At 43.9% G+C, this 21682-nt stretch overlaps 1 protein-coding gene across 2 annotated transcripts in view; it reads left to right on the top strand.

Annotated features, from left to right (window-relative positions):
* CAPSL (calcyphosine like) overlaps window positions 1–21072 on the top strand; it is a 28818-nt gene extending 7746 nt beyond the window's left edge. Inside the window, exons 1-6 of one of the 2 annotated variants that reach the window (XM_078066401.1) lie at window positions 1356–1531; window positions 6695–6831; window positions 8346–8523; window positions 8834–9043; window positions 13546–13675; window positions 19500–21072. In XM_078066401.1, the coding sequence (XP_077922527.1) occupies window positions 6695–6831; window positions 8346–8523; window positions 8834–9043; window positions 13546–13647 (627 nt within the window). In that variant the 5' untranslated portion in view covers window positions 1356–1531 and the 3' untranslated portion in view covers window positions 13648–13675; window positions 19500–21072. Of the gene's footprint in view, window positions 1–1355; window positions 1532–6694; window positions 6832–8345; window positions 8524–8833; window positions 9044–13545; window positions 13676–19499 lie in introns of those variants that run through there. The other variant, XM_036107415.2, reaches the window with a different exon arrangement.
* The last annotated feature ends 610 nt before the right edge of the window (window positions 21073–21682 follow it).

Raw genomic sequence — 21682 nt, 5'->3', positions numbered from 1 at the left:
AACTCTTGAGGAACTACAGGCTTTTGCCATCTATCACATAGCAGTAACTAGTTTATCGAATGGACTGGATGGAGTCAGTAGAGATGGCTTAGTATTTCCCAGCCATTGCCTTCAAACACCATCCGTTGTATGCCTCACCCCACCCCTGGATGGCATTTCAATTATTAAAAGATGCACTGAGTCTAAATCAAAATTTGAGTCTTACATCCCATTCCCAAGTAGAGAAAGGCTAGAGACCCCCGCATGTCCTCCCTCCCCATGGGGATGGCCCTTAGGCGCCGGGTCAAGCCTGAGCTGGAAGATGGGGAAAGGTTTGGCTTGAGAGAAGGCCAGTGTGTCTTTCACCTCCTAAGAATGAGTTTGAAGCTCTACAGTTTAAGCAGCAGCTACCTACTTGTGACATTGCCTTGCTCTTTTCTTTTCTCTAAATAGAAGAATGTTTAAAATCACACGGAGCTACTATATAGCAACTCTGGGTCCCTTGCTATTGAAATGGTTAGTGTAATGGTGCAGGTATTTAACAGTTACAGAAATGCCTAAAAATGTTTTTAAGGCAAAACTCACTACATGGCCTGGGCTTGATGGCATTAAGAGGCAGGAGAAGTCTTAGGAAAGACTGGATGGTGACTGTTCTCACAGTGCTGGGCTTGTGTGACCTCCTCACGGGGAGGTTCCCTCACTCTACCCTGTCCCCCTGCCTCAGAGCCCCAGGCAGTGGGGTGCAAAGAGGACTGTCCAGGCAAAACCAGGTCCAATCATCGTGGCGCACATCCCTGCCCAGCCAGGCGAGGCCAGCCTGCTTTCCCTCCTCCTCCTCGGCACACCGCCCACCTCGCCTCTGCTCCCCCTACCATGTTTCCCTAATTCTGTCCCCTCCCCAACTCTTACAGGCTAACTCTCCCCTTCTCTAAAGTTTGTCTGACCTGACTAAACCTGCTTCGGCTCTCTCTGCATCTTCACGCAACCATCCTTTTTGTAAAATTGGAAAACCAGGAGTGTAATGTCACGGAAAACAAAGAGGGTAGTGTGCTTTAGAGGGTGGAGTGAGACGTTTCCTTGGGTTATTGCATCAAAGAGGATGCGGAAGATCTTGGTGCTTTCTCTTTATGGATGTCTGGATAAATGATTCCTGGGGCAGTCTCTTTGGTTTTAAGATTCACGTCTGTGTGCAGGTTGTTGGGTGTAGTCTCATGAGAGAGAGACACAGAGACGGAGACAGAGACCTAACTCAGCTTATGGCCACGAGCGAGATGTAATTCAGATTATTACCGCAAGAGGACACCGAAGACCACAACCTGGGGCTTAAGCTGTTCCGCAGTTCAGTGAGTTTCAATCTGTCCCTGAACTCAGCCAAGAAGACTTTTCACCGAGACTCATGAAGAGACAGACCTCCATGCAATTTGCTTTTCCATCTCCTGCCTCACAATGCTTCTTTTGAAATCCCAGCAGAGCGCTTTGGCAGTGGCCGGCAGCTGTGCGCCAGGACGGTGGGATGAGGAAGCCTTAACTCGCTCCCGCGTGAGGGGACCTGGTGAGCCCTGCTGCAAAGTCTCCTCTGGCTTTGCTGCTGGTGGCTCCACCCGGTCTGGGCCCCACGTCTCCGGGTCTCTGCTTCTCGCTGCTCGCTGAACGTTCCTCCTCATCAGCCGGCGGGGGTGGGGCGGGGGCGGGGAGCAGTAAGCAAGAGCTCCGGTGGCCGCCGCTGAGCCCTCCCTCTCCTCCACACATTCAGATCTCCTTTCCTTGCTCCGTCCCCGCTGCCAATATCTCACCCAGTCAGCGGGACCTCGCCCCTGGCTGTCCCCAGTCTGGGCCACCTTCCCGCCCATTGTCCACACTGAATTTGACAACGCCAACTGTCACTCCCTCGTTGAAGCCCTTTGTGGTCTCCTGTCGCTCTCAGTACAGGATCCAAACTGCCCAGCATGTGTCCCAGGTTCCTTGTGATCTGATGCCTGCTTCCCTGCCCAGTGCCCTCTTTCTCCAGATCTCCCCTTCCCATATTCCCTCCCTATCCCAACAACGGCTTCATCTCAGCACCCGCCCACCGTGCGGGAATCCTGCCAGAACACTTGCATGTCCGTAATGATACCACTTTCTCTTTCGCTTGGGCCTTGGCACTTGGGAAGAGCACAGTGCCCTTCCTTCTTCCGTCCCCCACGACCCTAGCCTGGATAACTACTCTTCCCTTTAGGATTAAAGCTTAGACATCACCTCCTCTGAGAAATCCTCAGAGAGCCTGCTCCAGGGCAGGTTAGCCACGCTCTTCTGATTTGCGGTGGCTGAGTACTGGGTTGCTCTCCCCCCACCTCCTCTGGAAACACTGTGTTTCTTATTCCTTCTTCCCCAGTCTAACCCAGTGACCCGCTCTAAACTAAACCCTTAATAAACATTTGTTGAAGTGCGCAGATGCGGTGCCAACACCAGGTGGCGCTGCGGCCACGTGCCTGGGGAGGGCATCCTCTTTCTGGCCCTGCTCTGGCCGGGCTGGACCGCCTCTGCTGTCATCATCGGGCGGGCTCCTAGAGGCTCAGGGAGGGTCTTCTGCAGTCAAGGGATGCTTTATGCCGTGCAGTGATGTCGGTGACGCACGTTTGGGGACAGACTCTTGCCCACGTGCCTGGAGACTTAATGCACACTCCGGAAGCCCAGGGTGTCACCCTTCTTCACCCAAACCCTTCCCTGTCGTGCTTTCTTTGAAATCCCCAGTTCTTACCAAACTTTGTTTCCTGTCCTGCTTAACCATGGGACTTCAGTGGTTAATCTTCAATCAAATTTAAGATTCTACGCTATTCAAGGGCTTGCTTCTCAGAGTCATCCTTTCTCTCTGACACTTGTGACTTGAAAACAGCACACAGAACATATTAGCTGTTTGTCCATGAACTGGGTAACTAGTGATGAAAGCGAATGGTCAGCATGGGCGTTTCAAGAATCATGACAGGAGAGGATGGACTTCTTCTTCCTGAATATACCAAAGTCACCTCCAGAGGTCACCACGTGCGTGGTCACTGTGTAGGGTCGGCCACGGGGGCTAGAACCCGCAGGATGCTTTCCTGGACTCTGCCCTGCTCTCCTGTGGGTGGATACTATCTAACTGTGCTTTGAGATTCTTTCGTCTTATTTCACAAACGTGGTGAAGTACAAAGAGCTCTGCTTGAACGTCAGAAGGTCTACGTTTGGGTGTCAGCGAAGACTTTGGAGCAAGTTGCTTTCCCAGCACATGCCTTAGTTCCCCAGTCTGCTGGGGGAGGAGGGGCTCGGGGCCATCTCACCGTCCTGATGGGGTGTGTGAATTCCTGGGAGCCACATCGACGGTGCCCCAGTTGCTTTATCTGTGAAATAGAAATCATAGCTGTAACTACTCATAGGGCTTTTTTTTTTCTTAAATTGAGATGGAATTTACATAACATGAAATTAGTCATTTAAAAATATACCGTACAAATATACATTTGTAATGTTGTGGAACCACCACCTATATCAGGTTCCAAAATATTTTCATCACCCCCCCCGCCCCCCAAAAACCTCCATACCTGTTACGCAATCACTCCCCATTGCCGCCTTCCCCCAGGCCTTGGCCACAACCAGTCTGTGTTCCGTCTCTGTGCATTCGACTGTTCTGGATGTTTCCTATAAATGGAATCGTACAGTATAGGACATTCTGTGTCTGGCTTCTTTCACCTAGCATGGTGGTTTTGAGGCTCATTCACATTATAGCGTGGTGTTGGTACCTCAGTCCTTTCTATAACGGAATGATATTCTGTTGTTTGGCTTTACTTTCTTGCCTCTGTGCATGCAGTTTCTTGTCTCATTAGTGGCTTTGTCCTGCTCTCTGCCTGTTGCATCGCTACTCACCCCTCAAGGCCCAGATCTGAGGTCACTTCCCCAATTCCCATGGCTCTCTGCTAAAGCACTAATCTTGTAGTTTTCTCACTCTACCCTAAAAATCCATGCGTAGATCCCCTTCTCCACCTGCTAGTGAAATCTGGGCTCCCGAGGAACAGGGACAGACCTTAGTCCATCTTTGGGTTCCTAGCACCTAGCAGAATCTGACCAACAGTATCTACCTAACAGCTGTTGAGTTAGTGAATGAGTCGATTCTTCTCACATGGGTCATGTTTACACTTATTACACAGAAGGACCAGGCAGGAGCGTGGGAACAGTAGAGGATAATGCAGTGTTAATATGATCCCAAACCTGGGTCCACACGGAAGTAGTGCATCTGAAAACGTGGTGGCCTTGGACAAGCGGAACCACAGTCTGTCCATCTGTTCATCTGTGGATGGACGTTTGGGTTGTTTCTGCCTTTTGGCTACTGTGAGGAATGCTGTTGCGAACACGATGCACGTGTATTTGTTTGAGTTTCTGTTGTCAATTCCGCTCCTAAGGTGTTTGTGAGGACGGGGCACGCGCTTACCACGTAGAGGGGGCACAATAAACATTGGCGATTGATGTTCTTAATTTTATCTTGAAGGTGTGTAAAAAGAGCCCCACATGGGTTCTTTCTCATGCTGTGTCTGACACACATGGGAGCCAGATTTCACCGTCTCCCCATTACTGGTTTTTAGCCTGCGTGTCTCTCCGTTCCCCGCCTGCCTATAGGCTGGTGTGGGAAACCAGAGTGGGGACGGCGGGGTGCGAAAGGCAGGGGACAAGTAGTGGACATGAGGATGTGGAGGTGAGTGGCGGGGGACGACCACTGGGCAGGTAGCGCTGAGCGCGGGGGAGGGGCAGGAAGGAGCAGACCCTGAGGGGGGTTTAAGAATGAGGAGGGCGCACGATTGCTGATTGCTTCCGTTCCAGCTCCCGCGGTGAGAGGGCGGCGGGGTGAGGCCAGGGCCCGCGCCACTAGCAGCCCAAGGCCAGGGCTAGGAAGTGCTTGTATTGGAGAGAGTTCCGGCTGTGGCTGAAGCCTCCCGTGGGGGTGGCGTTAGGGCTGGAAGCTGGGATCAAGCTCCAGGAATTGTCGCCTTGACATCAGGTGACAAAATAGTAACGGGAAAACGCAGGTTTTAAGAAAGCTAATGCTGCCAGGAAGACAGGTGATTTTGGGCCATGGGTGAGATTGTTGGTTGAGTTTGAACACGTCTGTACAGGCCCGCTAGGAGCAGAGAGGGAGGACTCCAGAAGTGTGGGGGTGGCCATCTGGAATTCTGGTAAACCTGTGCGGTCGGTGCTGGAGGAAGCAAGGGAGGATCCACCCAGCTTTGGGCAGAGCAGTTTCTTCTTGTGCAATAAAGCAGCCAGGACCTAACAGACAAAGGCCTCCTTCTTGCCCTGGTGTCCAAGAGAACTGAGAAGAATTATTCCCACTTGCATTCATGTCGTGGGAATCAGAATGCGGATCAAGAAGGAGGGAACCGATAAGTTGGCTCTTAGGAGGTGCGGTAGGAAATGAGGCAGTTGAGCATTCGCATCCCTGACTTATCTATTCTGGTCTCAGGTTTCAGTCTGAGATTCCCTCTCTCTAAAGTTAAATAATGACATCTTTGTGGGGAGAACTCACAGTTTGTATTGGAGAGGAATAGCCTTAGAGAGCATGAATCTGAGGGTTGTCATCCCCGCTGAAAAGAATCCGCTCCTGGTGTGGCCCTCAGGAGAAGTGCCAGCACTTGGCCAGGGAGGGGGGGCCCTTGAGCCAAGGTCAGGTCCATTCCAACACCATCTTTTCTGCATTTGAATGCTGTGTCTGCCGTCTGCCTACCCCTCAACTGTCTTGCTCCTTCATTCACAACTCACATTGAGAAAAGTAATTTCTAGAACCCCTCATTTACTGGGTCAGTGAGCTCATAGGAGGATTAGTTGTTTTTGGAACAGGGAGGAAGTGTAAGATCGTTTAATCCAATCCTTTCACTTGACAGAGGAAGAGAAACCAGAGGCCCAGAGACTTACTCAGATGTCACTGGGAGTGGGTTGGAGTCTGGACTAGAACTTGGGTCTCCAGGCCCCCAGCCCAGAGCGCTTTCCACTGTCCTGCACGTTCTGAAAACCCAAGTTCACTGCAGGAGTTTGTATCTGGCTCAGGGACCTCTCAGGAGGGAGCTTCCCTTTACCCATCCTCTCCTATTTCTGAATATTTAAAACACAAAAGCCAAACTGTAGACAAAAAAAGATATTATATCTATTTGTCAGGAGATAGTGTCTATTTACCATTTTCTGTCTCAAGAATCCAGGTATCAACGAACACTAACCTGTTAAAACCTGCTAGTTATGGGCAGGAATTATGAAGGCCCAGCATGGAGAATCTCAGTCAAGACAGAAACAATAAAAATTAATGTTTAGACCAAAGAAGAGAATACTAAATGTGGTGTCAAAGGGAATGTGTAGAATGCTAAATATAAGAATAAAGCCTAGAAGGGTGGCTCAAAAAGGAGAGTATAGGGAAGTGGGACTTTTCATTTTATGGCAGGAGGAGGGTTTCGGCCAGATGAAAGTGTATCTGGGAAAGGCTGTTTATTTATAACTGTTTTCCAGGCTGGAGAAGTCAGATGTCCACAGGACTAGATAAGTAAGCAAGAAATACACCAGGCACATAGTTGGTCTAGCTAAAAGTTGGAAATTCTGGAAGGCTCGAGGCTTTTCCCGGGGAAGTGGATGAGAGTGTTTTCCTTCTGGGAGAAGCTGCTGACCCTTTGCCCAGCCAGAAGCAGGTGATGAGGCCCGAGCTCTGCTAAGGTGCTGTGAATTCTCCTCTCAGATGGCAGGGACAGCACGCCACGATCGGGAGATGGCGATCCAGGCCAAGAAAAAGCTCACCACGGCCACCGACCCCATTGAGAGACTCCGACTGCAGTGCCTGGCCAGGGGCTCTGCGGGGATCAAAGGACTTGGCAGGTCAGATCCAGGCCAGGGGGCGGCAGGGGGGCCAGGGGGCGGCAGGGGGGGAAGGAAAGAGGCAGGACACAGGCGGGTGAGGCTATTGCCAGCTCTATGACCTCGAGCAGGTCTCGGCCTCCTGGGGTCTCCGTTCCCTACTTATAAAATGCAGTTTGGAAGAAGTGATCTCTGAAGTCCCTTGTGACAATTTTTAGGTCTTCGTCGCAGGTTCAGGAAGGCTGCGTCTGCGACAAGAGAATACAGGTACCGGGACGACTGGAAGTGAAGGGAGAGGCGTGTGCAGGTCCAGGAGGCCCCCAGCAGGACATGGAGGGAGACTCCCAGCAGCTGTGACCACAGCGGCGGGCGTGGAAGAGGGGGAGGTTGTTCTCAGGCAGTCCGGTCTTGCTCACCTCCGGGGGGCCACGGGAGAGAATCCCACTGCAGTGAATATCCCCCTGGCTTGGTAGGGCCTGTCCTCGGACCCTCTGATAGTGTGAGAAGTCCTCAAGACCAGGAAATCTAAGGACAAAGAGATCGTTAGCCTCCAGTGGTCAGATCCTGTGTCTTATCTCGCTCTCCTTTTTTTAAAGATTTTATTATTTATTTATTTATTTATTTATTTACTCGAGAGAGAGTCCAAGCGGTGGGAGGGTGGTGGGGGAGGGAAAGGGACAAGCAGACTCTGCACTGAGTGCAGAGCCCAATGCAGGGCTCGATCATCCCACCACCCTGAGATCATGACCGAGCCAAAATCAAGAGTCACACACCTAACTAGCTTATCTAAATTCCCATTTCAACAGTGATACACCTAGCTTCCACTATCTGCCATCTATTTACTTAATTGTTCAATTCCAGTATACCTTATAGCATATCAGAATTGTTAACTCAAATCTCCATGGGAAATATCTTTATCAACTAGAGTTCGGTGCTTATGTGTGGTTCCTTGTCCCTTTAGTCCTACCGACTCTACTCATTTCCACAGTTACTTAAGTCAGCATACCCCACCCCCACCTTCAGTGAGATTGTTTCAAACTTTTGTAATACAGTTAGGTTCTCTTGTCACTGTCTGCTTAAGTTAAATTCCCCTGACCTCCTAAATAATTTTTTGAAAATTTGTACACATTAAGGTTTACTCTTTGTACTATAAAGTTCTGTGGGCATTAGCAAGTGCATAGAGTCATGTATCCACCATTATAAAATCGTACAGAATAGTTTAACTGCCCTAAAAATCCCCTGTGCTCTGCCTGTTCTCTTCTCCCCTTCCCCTTGTCTTTTTACTGTCTCTATAACTTTGCCTTTTTCAGAATGTCATAGAATTAGAATCACATAGTACCTTTTATTTTATGAGATGCTGGGAAGAGGCTCTCCAATTTTGGAAGGAGGGTACAGAACAGAATCTAGGGCTTCTGTATTTTACTTTGAAAAACCTTGAGAGTGGTTTATTTTTAAATCTTTATCCTTACACCTTGTTCTCTGTTTTTTTTTTTTCTTTCTCTCTTTGTGTGTATGTGTGTGTGTATTTTCTTTAGAGTGTTTCGAATTATGGATGACAATAATAACCGAACCCTTGACTTCAAAGAATTTGTGAAAGGGCTAAATGATTATGCCGTGGTCATGGAAAAGGAAGAGGCAGAAGAGCTCTTCCGGAGGTTTGATAAAGATGGAAATGGAACAATAGACTTCAATGAATTTCTTCTTACATTAAGAGTAGGTGGCCTCATGAATCAGTGTATCTGCTAAGTTTGGCTTTCACATGGTTTGGGTTGGCTATTTTGAGGTTTTGTTTTCAGTTGTCAGTGTACTGTAGAGGAGATGGGAAGGAGATTGATAACAGCTTTAGGGTCTTTCTGGAGTAATTGTCATGAATGTTGTTTAACAAACATTTTGTTTGTTAACAAGCAAACATGCAAACCATTTCATACAACACTGAGAGGAAGCAGCGATTTCATGATGTATGATACAAAACAAGCTCATTTACTTGTGTTGTCTGTGTATGTGTTTTTTTCTATTTATCTAGCCTCCAATGTCTAGAGCCAGAAAAGAGGTAGTTATGCAAGCTTTTAGGAAGTTAGACAAGACTGGAGACGGAGTTATAACAATTGAAGATCTTCGGGAGGTATATAACGCAAAACACCACCCTAAGTATCAAAATGGAGAATGGACCGAGGAACAAGTGTTCAGGAAATTTCTGGATAACTTTGATTCACCCTATGACAAAGATGGACTGGTAAGTACAGGAGCTTAAGTGGAATTTCTTTTGTCGAATTTGTAATTATAATTAGGAAATAGGTCCAAAGCCTTAAGAAATACGTATAACATATTCTTTATAAATAGAAGTAAAATATTTCCTCAGAGACTATCTAGAAAGTTGGGAGAGAAAGTGATAAGATATATGTGTGTGCAATATATTGGTAAGGGATCCACATACAGCTAAATACCCATCATCTGGAGAATGTGATATTTTGATTTAACACTCCGTTTCATTGTTACCATACTTAGCCAGCCACGTTCCAATGAACTAGACTACAACAAAGCCTATTGAACTTCAAAATGAAACCATAATTTAATGTTTTGGAATATGATTCACAAGGTGCTTCAGGAGGTGGCAGTGCTTTTCACACTCATCCTCACAACATTGTTTGTGATCACATTTTGCTATGTAGGAATGCCGTTTAAGGGAGGCTTTCAGTAAAGGGAATGCCAGATAACAGAATTTACTTTGATTTCCTCTACAGTGGGCTTTGAGATTAACTTGCATTTCGAAACTACAGTGAACTTAAGAACAAAAGCCACAACCCCACCTCCATTAACTGGTATCTTCAAGTTACAAATGCATAGCTGGGTAGGGTAAGGCATTGTATCTCTGCGACCGTGTCCAGGCTGAGATGACTTTTATCAACAGCCGTGATTGGACTTCTGAACTCGGCCCCAGTTCAGCTGTTAAGTGTCTTGGAGGCTGTGATGATGGGGAAGGGAGTGTTCTCCTTGGCTGACAGAGCCACAGAACCCTGGGGACGGTTCTTCCTCACCCCCCTGTGTCACACAGCAAGGAACAAAAGATGGCAATGATAGGAATAGGAAACAAGTCTTCCCCTTCTGAAGGGAATTTCCCCCAACTTTTCTATGAAACTTCATGGTAAGTCTTATTAGCAAGGGGTTAGGGGCCTAGGAAGGCAAACTTTATTTCCTTCCTGCTGATATTTTCCTGCTGGGGACGGAGAAATACCCTTCTTTTTAGTTGAGGGGATTACAGAGGTGGATTAAAAGAAAGGGGGGGCGGTGCTCTAGATTCTGTAGGGCAGCCTAATGCTTAGGGACAGAAATAACAGAACTGAACCATATGTTTTCTTCCAACATTGCTGGCCCTTGATCTCTGAAATGGCAGTGGAAAAATAGTCAACTGCCATTTCCCCCAAATTAGCCCACCTCTACATGAGATCCCAGGGTGTACTTGCCCTCTCTCTGCAGGTGGTTCCTTCTCCTCATTGCCAGGGGAAACCTCAGCTGCCCTTTGCTCTAACCCAAGTCAAAGTGGCTGGTTGTTATGATTCAGCTGATTTAAAGTTCCCACCCCTGTCCCTTTGACATTTATTTTAACAAGCCATCTTAAGTTCTCAAATACTCATAAAGGTCATTGGGGTTTTTACCAGTCATAGTGTTTGATATCACCTGAATATCACAGACCCTGTATTAATACCCAGCTGACAGTGCATGATCATCATCTGGGGGTATGTTTTAATAATGTACCTTGCGGGGTTCACCACGGAACTACAGAATCTGATCATTTTTGGGTGGAGATCAAGGATTTGCAATTTTAGTAAGTGCCCCAGATGACTCTTATTCACATTCATATTTGAGATCCTTGTCTCTAAAAGATTCAGAAGTGCCTCTTTTTAATTACTACATATAATACGCACATGAACCTCATTTGCATAATTATGGATCTGGATCATTTATTGACTACTTATCTACTGGGTATTGTGCTAAGGGTTTTACAGGGAGATCTCACCAAAAGACATAATGAAAATGTTTCTGAAAAGTGATGTGTGAGTCAGACTTTTGTACATTGAATCATATTTTAAATGTGCAAGGAACTGTTGGTGTAAAGAAACTCCATGGTAAATTCTTTTATAAACAGAATAATTAGTTCTTAACTTATCTTTTCCAAATTGAGTTGTTTTACACATTAAGATTTCTTATGGTGAAGCATAGCTACATTTGAAGCCAGTGCACTCATTTATGGTTAAAAAATATAGCTGATATCCAATTAAGACAGAATTTAAAATAAGGCAAGAAATTTAGTAGACTCCTCAACTCAGTATTATGCTCAAATTTGTGAACTTTTAGTAGTCTGGGCTAAGCTCTCAAGTAGTCGTGAAGGCTCCTGGGGTTTACAGTAGTCATGGATTTTGACATAATGGATCCTGTACTAATAATCCCCACATCCTACCCTCAGAGCACCCCGTGCCCCAGAAACCATGTGGATGGAGGTATGAAAGCAACCAAATAATGTACGAAGTGAACCTTCTTCACTCTGATTTTTTTTTTTAAAGATTCATCTATTTATTTGAGAGAGAGAGAGGGAGAGAGAGCGTGTGGGCAGGGGGGAGGGGCACAGACAGAGGGAGAGAGAGAATCTCAAGCCGACTCCCTGCTGAGCATGGAGCCCAAGGTAGGGCTCAATCTCATGATCCTGAGATCAAGACCGGAGCCAAAATCAAGAGTCAGACGCTTAACCGACTGAGCCACTCGGGCGCCACCCTCTCTCCTATTCTATCTCTAAACCCCACCCTAGTTGGGTGAAACTCACTTCTTATTTTTTTAATACCTAGGTATGGAAGTTTTCATTTTATATGTTATTTTACAATTACAAATATTTAAAAAAAATCTCTCAGAAGTAGATTAGCCTTTGAGAGAATATGGGTCTTGTTGTCTAGTCTCATATAAGATTTTTTTTAATAATTAAAATTATTTTAAATATATTACTGAGTGTATATAAATAACCTAAACTTATTTTATGATTTTTTTAAATCAGTCTTAAGCAGAGAAAAAGGTACTGTATTCTGTATCATGACTCAAATATTTCCATTGCTCCCCTGTGGGACTTTGTCCATTATATGATAAATATTCTATCCACTAAAGGTAACATAGTCAAGAGGCTAGCCAAGGGCAGGGGTGTCCACTTTCTTACTTTTTACTAATGTCCAACAAAATAATTAAGTAGTCATTATTACTGAAAAGTGATTTACTACGATGAGGGCAAACTTGGGGACATCATAAGATTTGTGATTCAGGCTATCCTCAGTATAAGTTGAGTCTCAGGAAACAAGCAGAACCCTCACTAAGAATAACTGATGGCCTTTTCTGAAGTGATCAAATGTCTTAGCTCTGATGTCCAGTTTTATGTAACCTGACTCTCAGATGGGGTTTAATGCTAGATAAAGGGGGAATGCAAAGGAGGACGTAAGTAAAGAGATTGGAGAAAGGAGAACATTAATGGTATTCTAATTTTAGTAAAAGCTATGCACATATTTACTTCTACTTCTAGGCCACTGAAAAGCCCAGCTTAACTATTAGTTCAGTCCAATGACTTCCTTCCTTCTGCATTTTACTCTTTTGGGGTTGTGTGAGGGGTAGGTACAGGGAGAGAAATATGGATCCTGTGACTTTTTTTCTCTGTTCACTTCTGATTGCAGCAAAAAAAGGTAAGTGAGTTAATCAGCTCCTATGATTCTTAGAAGATATAGGTGGGCACTCTGTGGAAGAGGGGTTTTGAATTATTTCTGGGTTTCACTTTTTGTGATGTTTTTAATCCCTTGTGACACTTAAAATTGAGGACTAACTAGAGAACAATATGTTTCTTAAACAGCCATCATTATGGTCTCTGTGTCCTCCCATGTAAGCCGGGCTGTACTTCGGGCTAAATTGATTGGTTAGAGCTCAGCCAAACAGGAAGACAGTTCTTTCCGAGTCACCTAATCACTTCAGCCAGTATGGTTGAACTACAGCGTACATATTGCCTACACCTAGTCAAAAATAAGATTGATAACTATTGTTTCTTCTTTCTAAAACGAAAGTAATATAAAATTCTAGCCTAGGTAAACACATTAATTGATATTCCAAAGAGACCGTTATAGGCACAGGATGGAGAGAGCACCCACCCCCGGTGAGGCGGAGAGGCATGGAGCAGCGGGTGCCTTTTTTTTTTTACTCACTTTGTGCCTTGAAACGAGTAAGTTCTATTTTAAAAAAGCATGGAGCCGTGGAGTATTTCACTAGAAATCTATTTCTTTATCCACAGGACAGAATCCCACTTTCTGAAAGGTGAAACGTTATTTGCCCTGACCCAGAACCTGAGGCACTATTTCTGACGTGTCACAGAAAGCCCATACTAACTACCGCTAAAGAAACTTGTTTCTTATTCTGAGTTTCAGTCGCACTTATCCAAACAGATGGGCTCCTGCTCTTAAAGAAAGGCGAGAACCTGTATCTCACTTTCCATTTAGGTTGGTCTGGAAATTTTCAAGACTTTCTACCCATCTTCCCCTCTGTACCCCTCACGGTCATCCTCAACTTGACTGCTTCCTCTTGTCTGAGATCTCTTCTTGATCTGTGTCACTAAAAAACCTTGACCAAAGTTTCCCCCCCATTTACAGGTACTGGAGATGGGCCTCCACTGAAGTGGTGGGAGGCAAAGTTTTGTTTTTGTTTCTGACTTTTCCACTGCAGGTGACCCCCGAGGAGTTTATGAACTACTATGCAGGGGTGAGCGCATCCATTGACACCGACGTGTATTTCATTGTCGTGATGAGAACTGCCTGGAAGCTCTAAATGTAGGACCCCGGGACCAGGGCCTTGGGTAAAGCCACGTGGCTCCAAATGGTTAAACATCAGCCCCAAACAAGGATCACATTTGATTTCATGTTCATCCCAGTGTTTCTTTCGTGTCGACACACTGCATTTTCTAGGGCAGAAATGGCAGTATGTACTTCACTTCTCTGAAGTTGTTTCCTTAGCTCTACTAGAGGAATTAAATAAAATAAGATTCAAAGAGCTACTAGAGCCAGGTCTAGGATGCATACACATGTCTAATAAACATAGGTGCCTTCCTTGGCCGTGAATAAAATTTTGACTATTTTAATTACAATCCCCACCCACACACCCACAGTCTTTCTCCACTTCCTTTATAGATGGTCCATTTCTAGGTGGGAGAATTCACCTGTTTTTATAACTGACTTTAAATCTTGAAGTGCTTCAGTTCCAAATTGGGGACTGGAAGAGAACCACACATTAGCCTCAATTTTTATACCTGAATCTTGAGTTTCTCTGCCAGTGGTTTAGGGAAGCCTCAGTTTGGTGAATAGATTTAGAATGACATTTTTGGGTCATCTAAAGTGTCTGTGGGAGGGGAGGCCATTTCCTTGAGCAGTAGGGCTAGGACCATCCGTGTGGTTACAGTTTGAGGCTGGGCTGTGCTCTCAGATTTTATGTGGGACCTCTTGCCCTGTGAGTGGGCAGACCATATAAGCAAACCTTTGTCCAGCAGAATGTTCATCTTCTCCCTCCCTGCCATGGGCCTATAATGTTGATATTCCCACCAGTACAAGGGGGTGGGGTATGACATAGACAAGGATAGCAGGCCTACTCCAAAGAGGGTTTTCCATCTTGACAAAACTTCATGGCCCAAAGTGTTCTCTTTCCAGCTCTAAGCTTTGGCTTCATATTGTCAATGTGTGAGACTCTCCCTTTGAAAGGCTTCCAAGCAAAGGCAGCCCCAGCTGCTAGCAAATAGATATTGAAAACACCACTGTCCCTCTGTGTGTTCTGTGTCTGGGGCCAGAGGTAAAAGCACAATGACCAGCCCTTTGGCTATGGTGTTGGAGATAATGACCACCTGCCTTGTTACTCAAGGACAGTCCTTTTGGTCACCGCTGTCCCTGGCTGCATTCATCCCCTGGTTAGGGGACATGGATTGGGATAATAGTCCCCTTTAAGATCCCATGTATTTAAGTGGCTCTGGGCTTAGGGTCAATCAAACACAGTTGCTGTATTTTGTACCATTCACTTGTTTACTTTTTATCTTACCGAGTTGGAAGTGGAGATCAAGATACACATTGATTTAAAATTTGTGAAAGCAGGTGTTTCCAGATGAGAATCATAGCAGTTTGTTTGTTGTCACGAAGCTAATCTCCCACTTACTCTGATGACAGGCTGGACAAGTGATCTTTTTCTTGAGGATGGAAGCATTCCCAAATTATGGGAAGCTGGTTTTTCAGAAATTAATTGTACAAGTCTGGCTTTCCACTGGCTTTATTATTTAGGCTTATATAGAGATTGGCAAGCCAAAAGATGCCAAGTGTTATGAAGAAATATGTAGAAATGAGGTAGAAATCTAGAAGAGATTATGATGGAATGTATAGGAAAAATATCCATGTTTTCTGTAACCTGCACCTTGCAGATTATGGCTAAGGAGAGGTCTCTGGTTTCCTGGCCATGATTTCAAGCTTACTGCTCTAGATAGATTTGTGTCTTTGATTTTGGGAATGACTCATGCCTCTGCTTAACTGGGGCCATAGAGTTAGCATGTGATTCTGAACAAGGACTAGGTTGTAGCTATCAGCTTCGTCTTCCCCAGTCGTACTCTTGCTTCCTGTCTAATTGGGGCACAGCTATCAGATTTCAGATAACCTGTACCTCAGAGTGTATTTGGCCACATTCAGTTGTCTCCCTTCTAGCAGGTCAGGTCCTGGGCCCACAAGCGAGGATTCCACCAAGGTCCTCTTGCCCCCCATAAACAAGATCTAACAACCTGATGGTTAAGGATCACTCCACTCCCATTCTGAGTCTTCTAGGCCAGTGATTTCTGGCCTAGTCAGGACTCACTCATTATTTAACTCTTACTCCTTCTGGTAGCAGTGGGAGAAACAAAGAGTCATTTAAGAAAAATCATTTGCTAACAACACTTTTCTGGATATATTTTCTGTTTATTTAACTTACACAATTTAAATATTACTCCATTTGCAATTTAAAAAGTAAATACCGAGGTCAGAAGATAAAACACAATAAAATATCCCCAACCCTTAGGAGCACTTTACCTGTGGGGTCTGGACCCCAGATAAGAAGTAACAAGCCAAAGAGAAGAGGATGAGCTTGGCAGCTTTTCACGAAACAGAACAGTGTATGTAAAAATTCTGAGAATCAGGACTGGCCAGAAGAAGCCATCAATATCAGTACTGAATCTGAGTTCTAACTCCCCCCAAAAGGCAAACCTAGGCAAGAATGGAGGCCTGACCTTAACCAACTTCTTTAAGGGCTGGTTCCCATCCTGCCTGAATTCCATTCAGAGTGCAAGTGAGTAATCCCACAGCATTGGTACTGTAGCCTGAGGCAGAATTCTTCCAGCCCATCCGCACAGCTATTTTTCCTAGACATTCAAACCTTGATAGGATTTTGTCCCAGACCCATATGGCATTCTGGAGGATGATGCCTGGCTCTTTGTGGGTTTGGTGGCAGCATGGAGCAACACTTCATACTAAGAACAGCTTCAAAGCTAAGAGCAGCTTTTTAAAGTAGAGCTGGGTCCCCACCAAGTAGGCTGTAGATTGGCTTTGTCACATTACAGTTTTAGACTGAATACAGCCCATTAGTAAATATTTATTGAGTCACTCCTATGTGCCCTGTTCTACCCTAGGCTGAGGGGATAGAGGGAGGGGCTAGGATAAATGCGAACCAAACCACTGGCTTTGAAACCAAACTAAAAGCCCCCAGTGAAGAGATCAGAGAGGAGGGGAAGCATAGGCGCTGAAGCCAGGAGAGTTGGGGCCCTTTATGTAGCAGTGTGCTGTAGGACCATGGAGTAAATTTAATGAGTGTAGGCAGTCTATCAAGACACTGCCAGGAAAATACCCCTCTATTCTCGGAGGCAGATCATCGTGTCAGCCCTTCACTTCTCTTGGCCAGTGTGGATAGCCTCACTGAGCCATGAGAGTACAAGTAGGTAATGATTCAACCTGCTTTAGGCAACCTACAGATGCAGTTCGTTCTGCTGATGTTTAATCAAGTGGAGAGATGAAATTAACCAAATATGTATTCTTGACTGGTGTGTGGGTGCCCTTCTGCTCCTTCTTTATGAAATTCTACTAACACCCTCTGAGTGGTATACCTTTTTGGATTTATACACAACACTCTGGGGCATAGAATGAAAACCCCCACAAATTCCAATTTCTCAGATCGGTCAACAAACTTGCTTTCCTGGAAATTATAGGCTGTTCTTGTAAATTAAAAGCTTGTTGAAAGAAGCAGCGAAGTTTTAAATTTTAGAAATGCTTATGATTCAAGGAAAAACAAAGGTGCCAAAGGACCTGATAGGTTGTCATATAATGTTATCTTCATGTAATTGATCCTTTGGAAGCCAATGTTTCTAAGCGTAGTTCTACTCCAAGTTGCTGATGTGGAAGCTACATAACTTTGATAGAGAGAACTAGTTTTTTCCTTGTCATAAAAAAAAAAACAACTCACTAAATGAATCCCCTAAAATTATGTCTTGTAAAACAGATGACGGGTGAAATCTGTTGAAAGAAACATAAACAAATGATTGATGGGGGTTCTGAGAACACTGCTGTGTGAGAAGAGTTCTTTTGCCACCTCAGTTGGTGCGGTGAGAAGCTTGTGGTGAAGCAGTTCTTCCTCTCTGAGAATAGCATGACCTTCTTGTTTTATTTTCACATCTGCTTCGCCAAAGCCAGTATCTTCCTTCAGCAGAATAGAGTGAAAGGTGCTCTTTAGGAGTGAACCCACCGAAAATATGAGCCACCGACCTGTAACTGAGGTTTTGATAGTGGACCTTGCAAGAACCAGAAAGGTATATTGTATCAGGGAAAGAAAAATCTCAAAATGTACTGGCCTATTTTCTTTTGTTCTAGATTCTTCTTACTCTTCATAAATGGAATTTATTTGTTTATGATTTCTCTGGAGTATGATACACGGTTGACGCAATTCTGTTTCACTGAAGTTCTTGTAAGCACCATGAGTTTCCTGTTCCCACTCTCGCTCCCAACATGGAGACACGTGGCACGCAGCTCAGATGTTTCATTCTGCACGAGACCCCATAATAAATTTAAGAGGGACTCTGTGACTTAGAGCTCAAGCAACTGAAATTTCGAAGCAACATCTGAGTATGTAGTTTGTAATTCTGTCATGAAAGACTTGAGCAACTTTTTCTTTATAAGCCTTAGCACTTGGCACTCAGACACTGGTATTGATTCTGGAAACATCTTGCTCTTAAACTTGAAAAGTTTGAGTTGCTGGTCTCCTAGAAACACTCAGGCCACATGCAGAGCTGATGACTGTCAGTGCTCTGAGAGAGACTTAGAACAGAAAGGGAACCTGTAATTGAGAGAAAATGACAGATGGCAGAGTAGTTTGCTCTTGCTGGGGTTATAGTGAGCCTCCAAGTGCTTCCACCTTGATGGGATAAAGTGCAACACAAACGCAGGGCATTACCAAATGCCAGGCATTACCTTCTGAAACCCAGATCATTCTTTTAGTTTCCAAGGGGACTGTGGAATAAACTCTGTTCCACAGATTTCATCCTTAGTCATGCCTAAAATCTCATTTAGCAATATCATTCCACATCCATTTATTTAAGATTATCTTTGAAGCTGTACAGTAAATATAGTAAATCACCATTAATTTAAGCTTCTCTAATTGAGCTCACTTAGGGTTTGAGTGAAAATTTACTTCTGTTTCATGTATACTAAAAAGAATGGCTTGTTAAGCAAGTCAGTATATAAAGATTATAAGAGCTGTGCCTGCCTATGTGCACATATGTTTTACAGGTACTTGGAGATATCTATTTGCACATAAATGTAATTAATATGCTAGTCATAAAAAGTTCCCACATATCTGAAAACTGCTCTAGACCAATTGTTCATTGGTAATACTTTATTTACCTGTGACATAGACTATTTTCTAGATAGTGAGGAGTTCCTACATGTAAATCTTATCCAGATAGTATCTTTAATAGAAATTGAAGCCGAAAAACAATGTTTTATAAAGCAGAATTTCCATGACATTTATGATATAAATTTTCAAATATTCTGTTTAAAAAGCTATACATGCTTGTAGTGGTAAGCTATGTATGCATTGAAAGCAAGAATTTGTCATAATGGCATCAGTTAGGATATTGCTTTGAGGAACCAGAAATTGAGAAGATTTTGAGCTACAAAGTTAGATATGGTTTAATATCTAATACCAACTTTGTCAATTTATCACATTATCATACTGTGCTTTGCCATTCACATGATTTTCTAATGTAATAGAATTTCTTCAACTGAAGGCTTGAAACATTAACAACTCTTGTGCCAAAAGAATTCATCTAGCTTTCGTTTCTGTTTTAAAGTCTTTCCAAAATATTTTTCTTCTTAATAGCTAACGTGTTACATATCATGCTTCTCTAAAAGTTTACTTCCCGGGGGGTGCTTTTGGATCATTTAAAAATGTTACTTGTGTGATATTTCAGTTGAAGGGGATGAAGTTTCTTCTTTGAAAATGATAAGGCCCTGTTCAAATTGTACTTGCTCATGTTTTTAAAAGGACAAAATGTAACTCCCCCCGCCCCAATTATTTTGACAGCCAAGAATGAGAGTTTGAAAATTTGATGTCAATATTCCTTTTCCCTGCAGGGTTGAACTGCTCCCATCTAGCAAGCCAAGCAAGTTCCCACAATGCCTAGCCTCTGACTGGTACCCCTAGGACTGTGGGGAATAGAATATATTCTGTGTGCTGGTATTAAGGAACAGGGGAGGTTAAGAGGGAAGAGAAAGGAATGGAACCTAGGGGCTGATTTCTGCTCTTTTAATTTAATTGCTCATTATAGGATGCACAGGGCCAACTATGAAACACTAACACACAACCTGACCAAAATGAGAAGTTTGCCTTCTAGCACCTCTCATATGGCTAGTGCCTTGCATCCTGCTGTTGAACCCCAGGCATTGTGGATTCCTGGGTGTCCAAGGATCCTGGGAAGTGCCCCATGCTCTAGTTCTATCCCTTATTTATGTGACTGGTCTGAGCTTTCTTTCTTTAAAGACCTTTTTTATCTGTGTATTTATGCTATAAATTTCTCTATTCTAAAGTAATAATAATCATAAGTATAATCATACAAAGTATGCTCTAGAGTAGTGCTGTCCCATAAGACCTTCTGTGATGATGGAAATATTCTAGATCTGTGCTCTCCAAGATGTCAACCATTAGCCACCTTGGGTATTGAGCAAATGAAATATGGCTATTGAGCAAATGAAATGTGGCTAGTTCAGTTGAGGAATTCAATTTTTCATTATGTTTAATTTTAACAAATTTAAATTTAAAAAGCCATATGTGATTAGTGCCTACTGTATTGGATAGTATAGCTCTAAATATTTTTATCTTAATGCAAAAACTGATGGCCAGTGGACAGGTGGGTCTTTAGCATACCTTGCAAATGCCCCACCTCAGAGGGGAGAGGTAAGCCCGGTTCCCTGATCCCCAATTACCTGACTCTGGGATTGATTGCCAGTGGCAAATCAGACTCCACCGAAAACATTTCAGGGAGAATGTAAAATGCTTTACTATGCCTCACATATTTTGACACCATTTCCTTCTTTTTCCCCTGCCTTTTATCCCTCTCAGGTTTCAAAAGAAGAATTTTTGAACTATTATGCTGGTGTTAGTGCTTCTATTGACACCGATGCCTATTTCATTTTAATGATGAGAAAATCCTGGAGATTATGACTTTCTATCTACTAATTCTTCTGGAAATTGGGGACTCTCAGAGAGTGGAATGACTTTGAAAGAAGTCCAATGCTATAGATTTTTGATAAGGTGTAAACTAAAGTTTCTGAAAGATCTAGGATTTTAAAAGCAATAGATCTTCAGTCATCTTACTTAATGACCTGGAACATATCATTTGCTTAAATGCCTGGGGATATATTTTTAAATCAGAAAGAAAGGAAGAACAGAAGGAAGGAAGGAAGCTATGAAGTGAGACTAGAAAGTGGTTCTTAGGTGAAATAATGTACCTCTTGTTACAGCTGTTCCTCTTATAGGGATAAATGTAGATGTTTCCCCACATCTTTACTTATTCCCTGTCTTCACAGTCTTTAGCAGGGGGTGATGATAAAAAGATTGGAGGAACATCCGACTTTGTAAAATTTCCTGAGCTTACTTATTTTAATGGGTCTCTTGGTGAATACAAATAAAATTTATTTTATTCTGAAATTTAATGGCCTTTTTTTTCGTATCATCATATTTTGATCTAGGGATTTAAAGTCAGCAAATGCCCACACATGCATGAACAGGGGACATAAGTGATTCTGGTGACAAAAAGAAGGTGAGCTCAGTTGGCCCTCTTGGTAGAAGGCTAGGTTTTCATGGAGTGGGATCACTTCCTGGGCCAGCCGATCAGGACATAAAGCAGTATACAGGGAAATTGAAGTGCCTATGAGAAGCCTTGGAGCTTTAGGGTACATCAATGAGGAAGACTTCGAAACTGTTTTGGGAATTCATCTTTGGAACCCACTTTTAGGCTCCTCCACAAGGCAGATGATACAAGATTTCCTGACCCATTTGTCTTCCTCTAATATTTACTTCTCAGAAAACAAAGGTGGCTGGAAGTTGACTACACATATAACCACAGGCCTTCATCTTGGAGAAATGAGGTGGGAGAGGAGATGAAATGCTGGGCTTTTCAAACTTTAATGAGCTCCCAAATCACTGGAAGATCTTGTTAAAATGTTAATTCTGATTCAGAAGGCTGGAGTGGAGTTTGAACTTTAGCCTTTCTAACAAGCTTCCCTGTGATGTTGATGCCTCTGGTCTTCAGGTAACA

The sequence above is a fragment of the Halichoerus grypus genome, chromosome 2 (assembly GCF_964656455.1).
Source record: "Halichoerus grypus chromosome 2, mHalGry1.hap1.1, whole genome shotgun sequence".
Classification (NCBI taxonomy): Eukaryota; Metazoa; Chordata; class Mammalia; order Carnivora; family Phocidae; genus Halichoerus; species Halichoerus grypus.
Note: the sequence above shows the minus strand (reverse complement) of the source record. Positions and strands in the feature narration are given on the sequence as shown.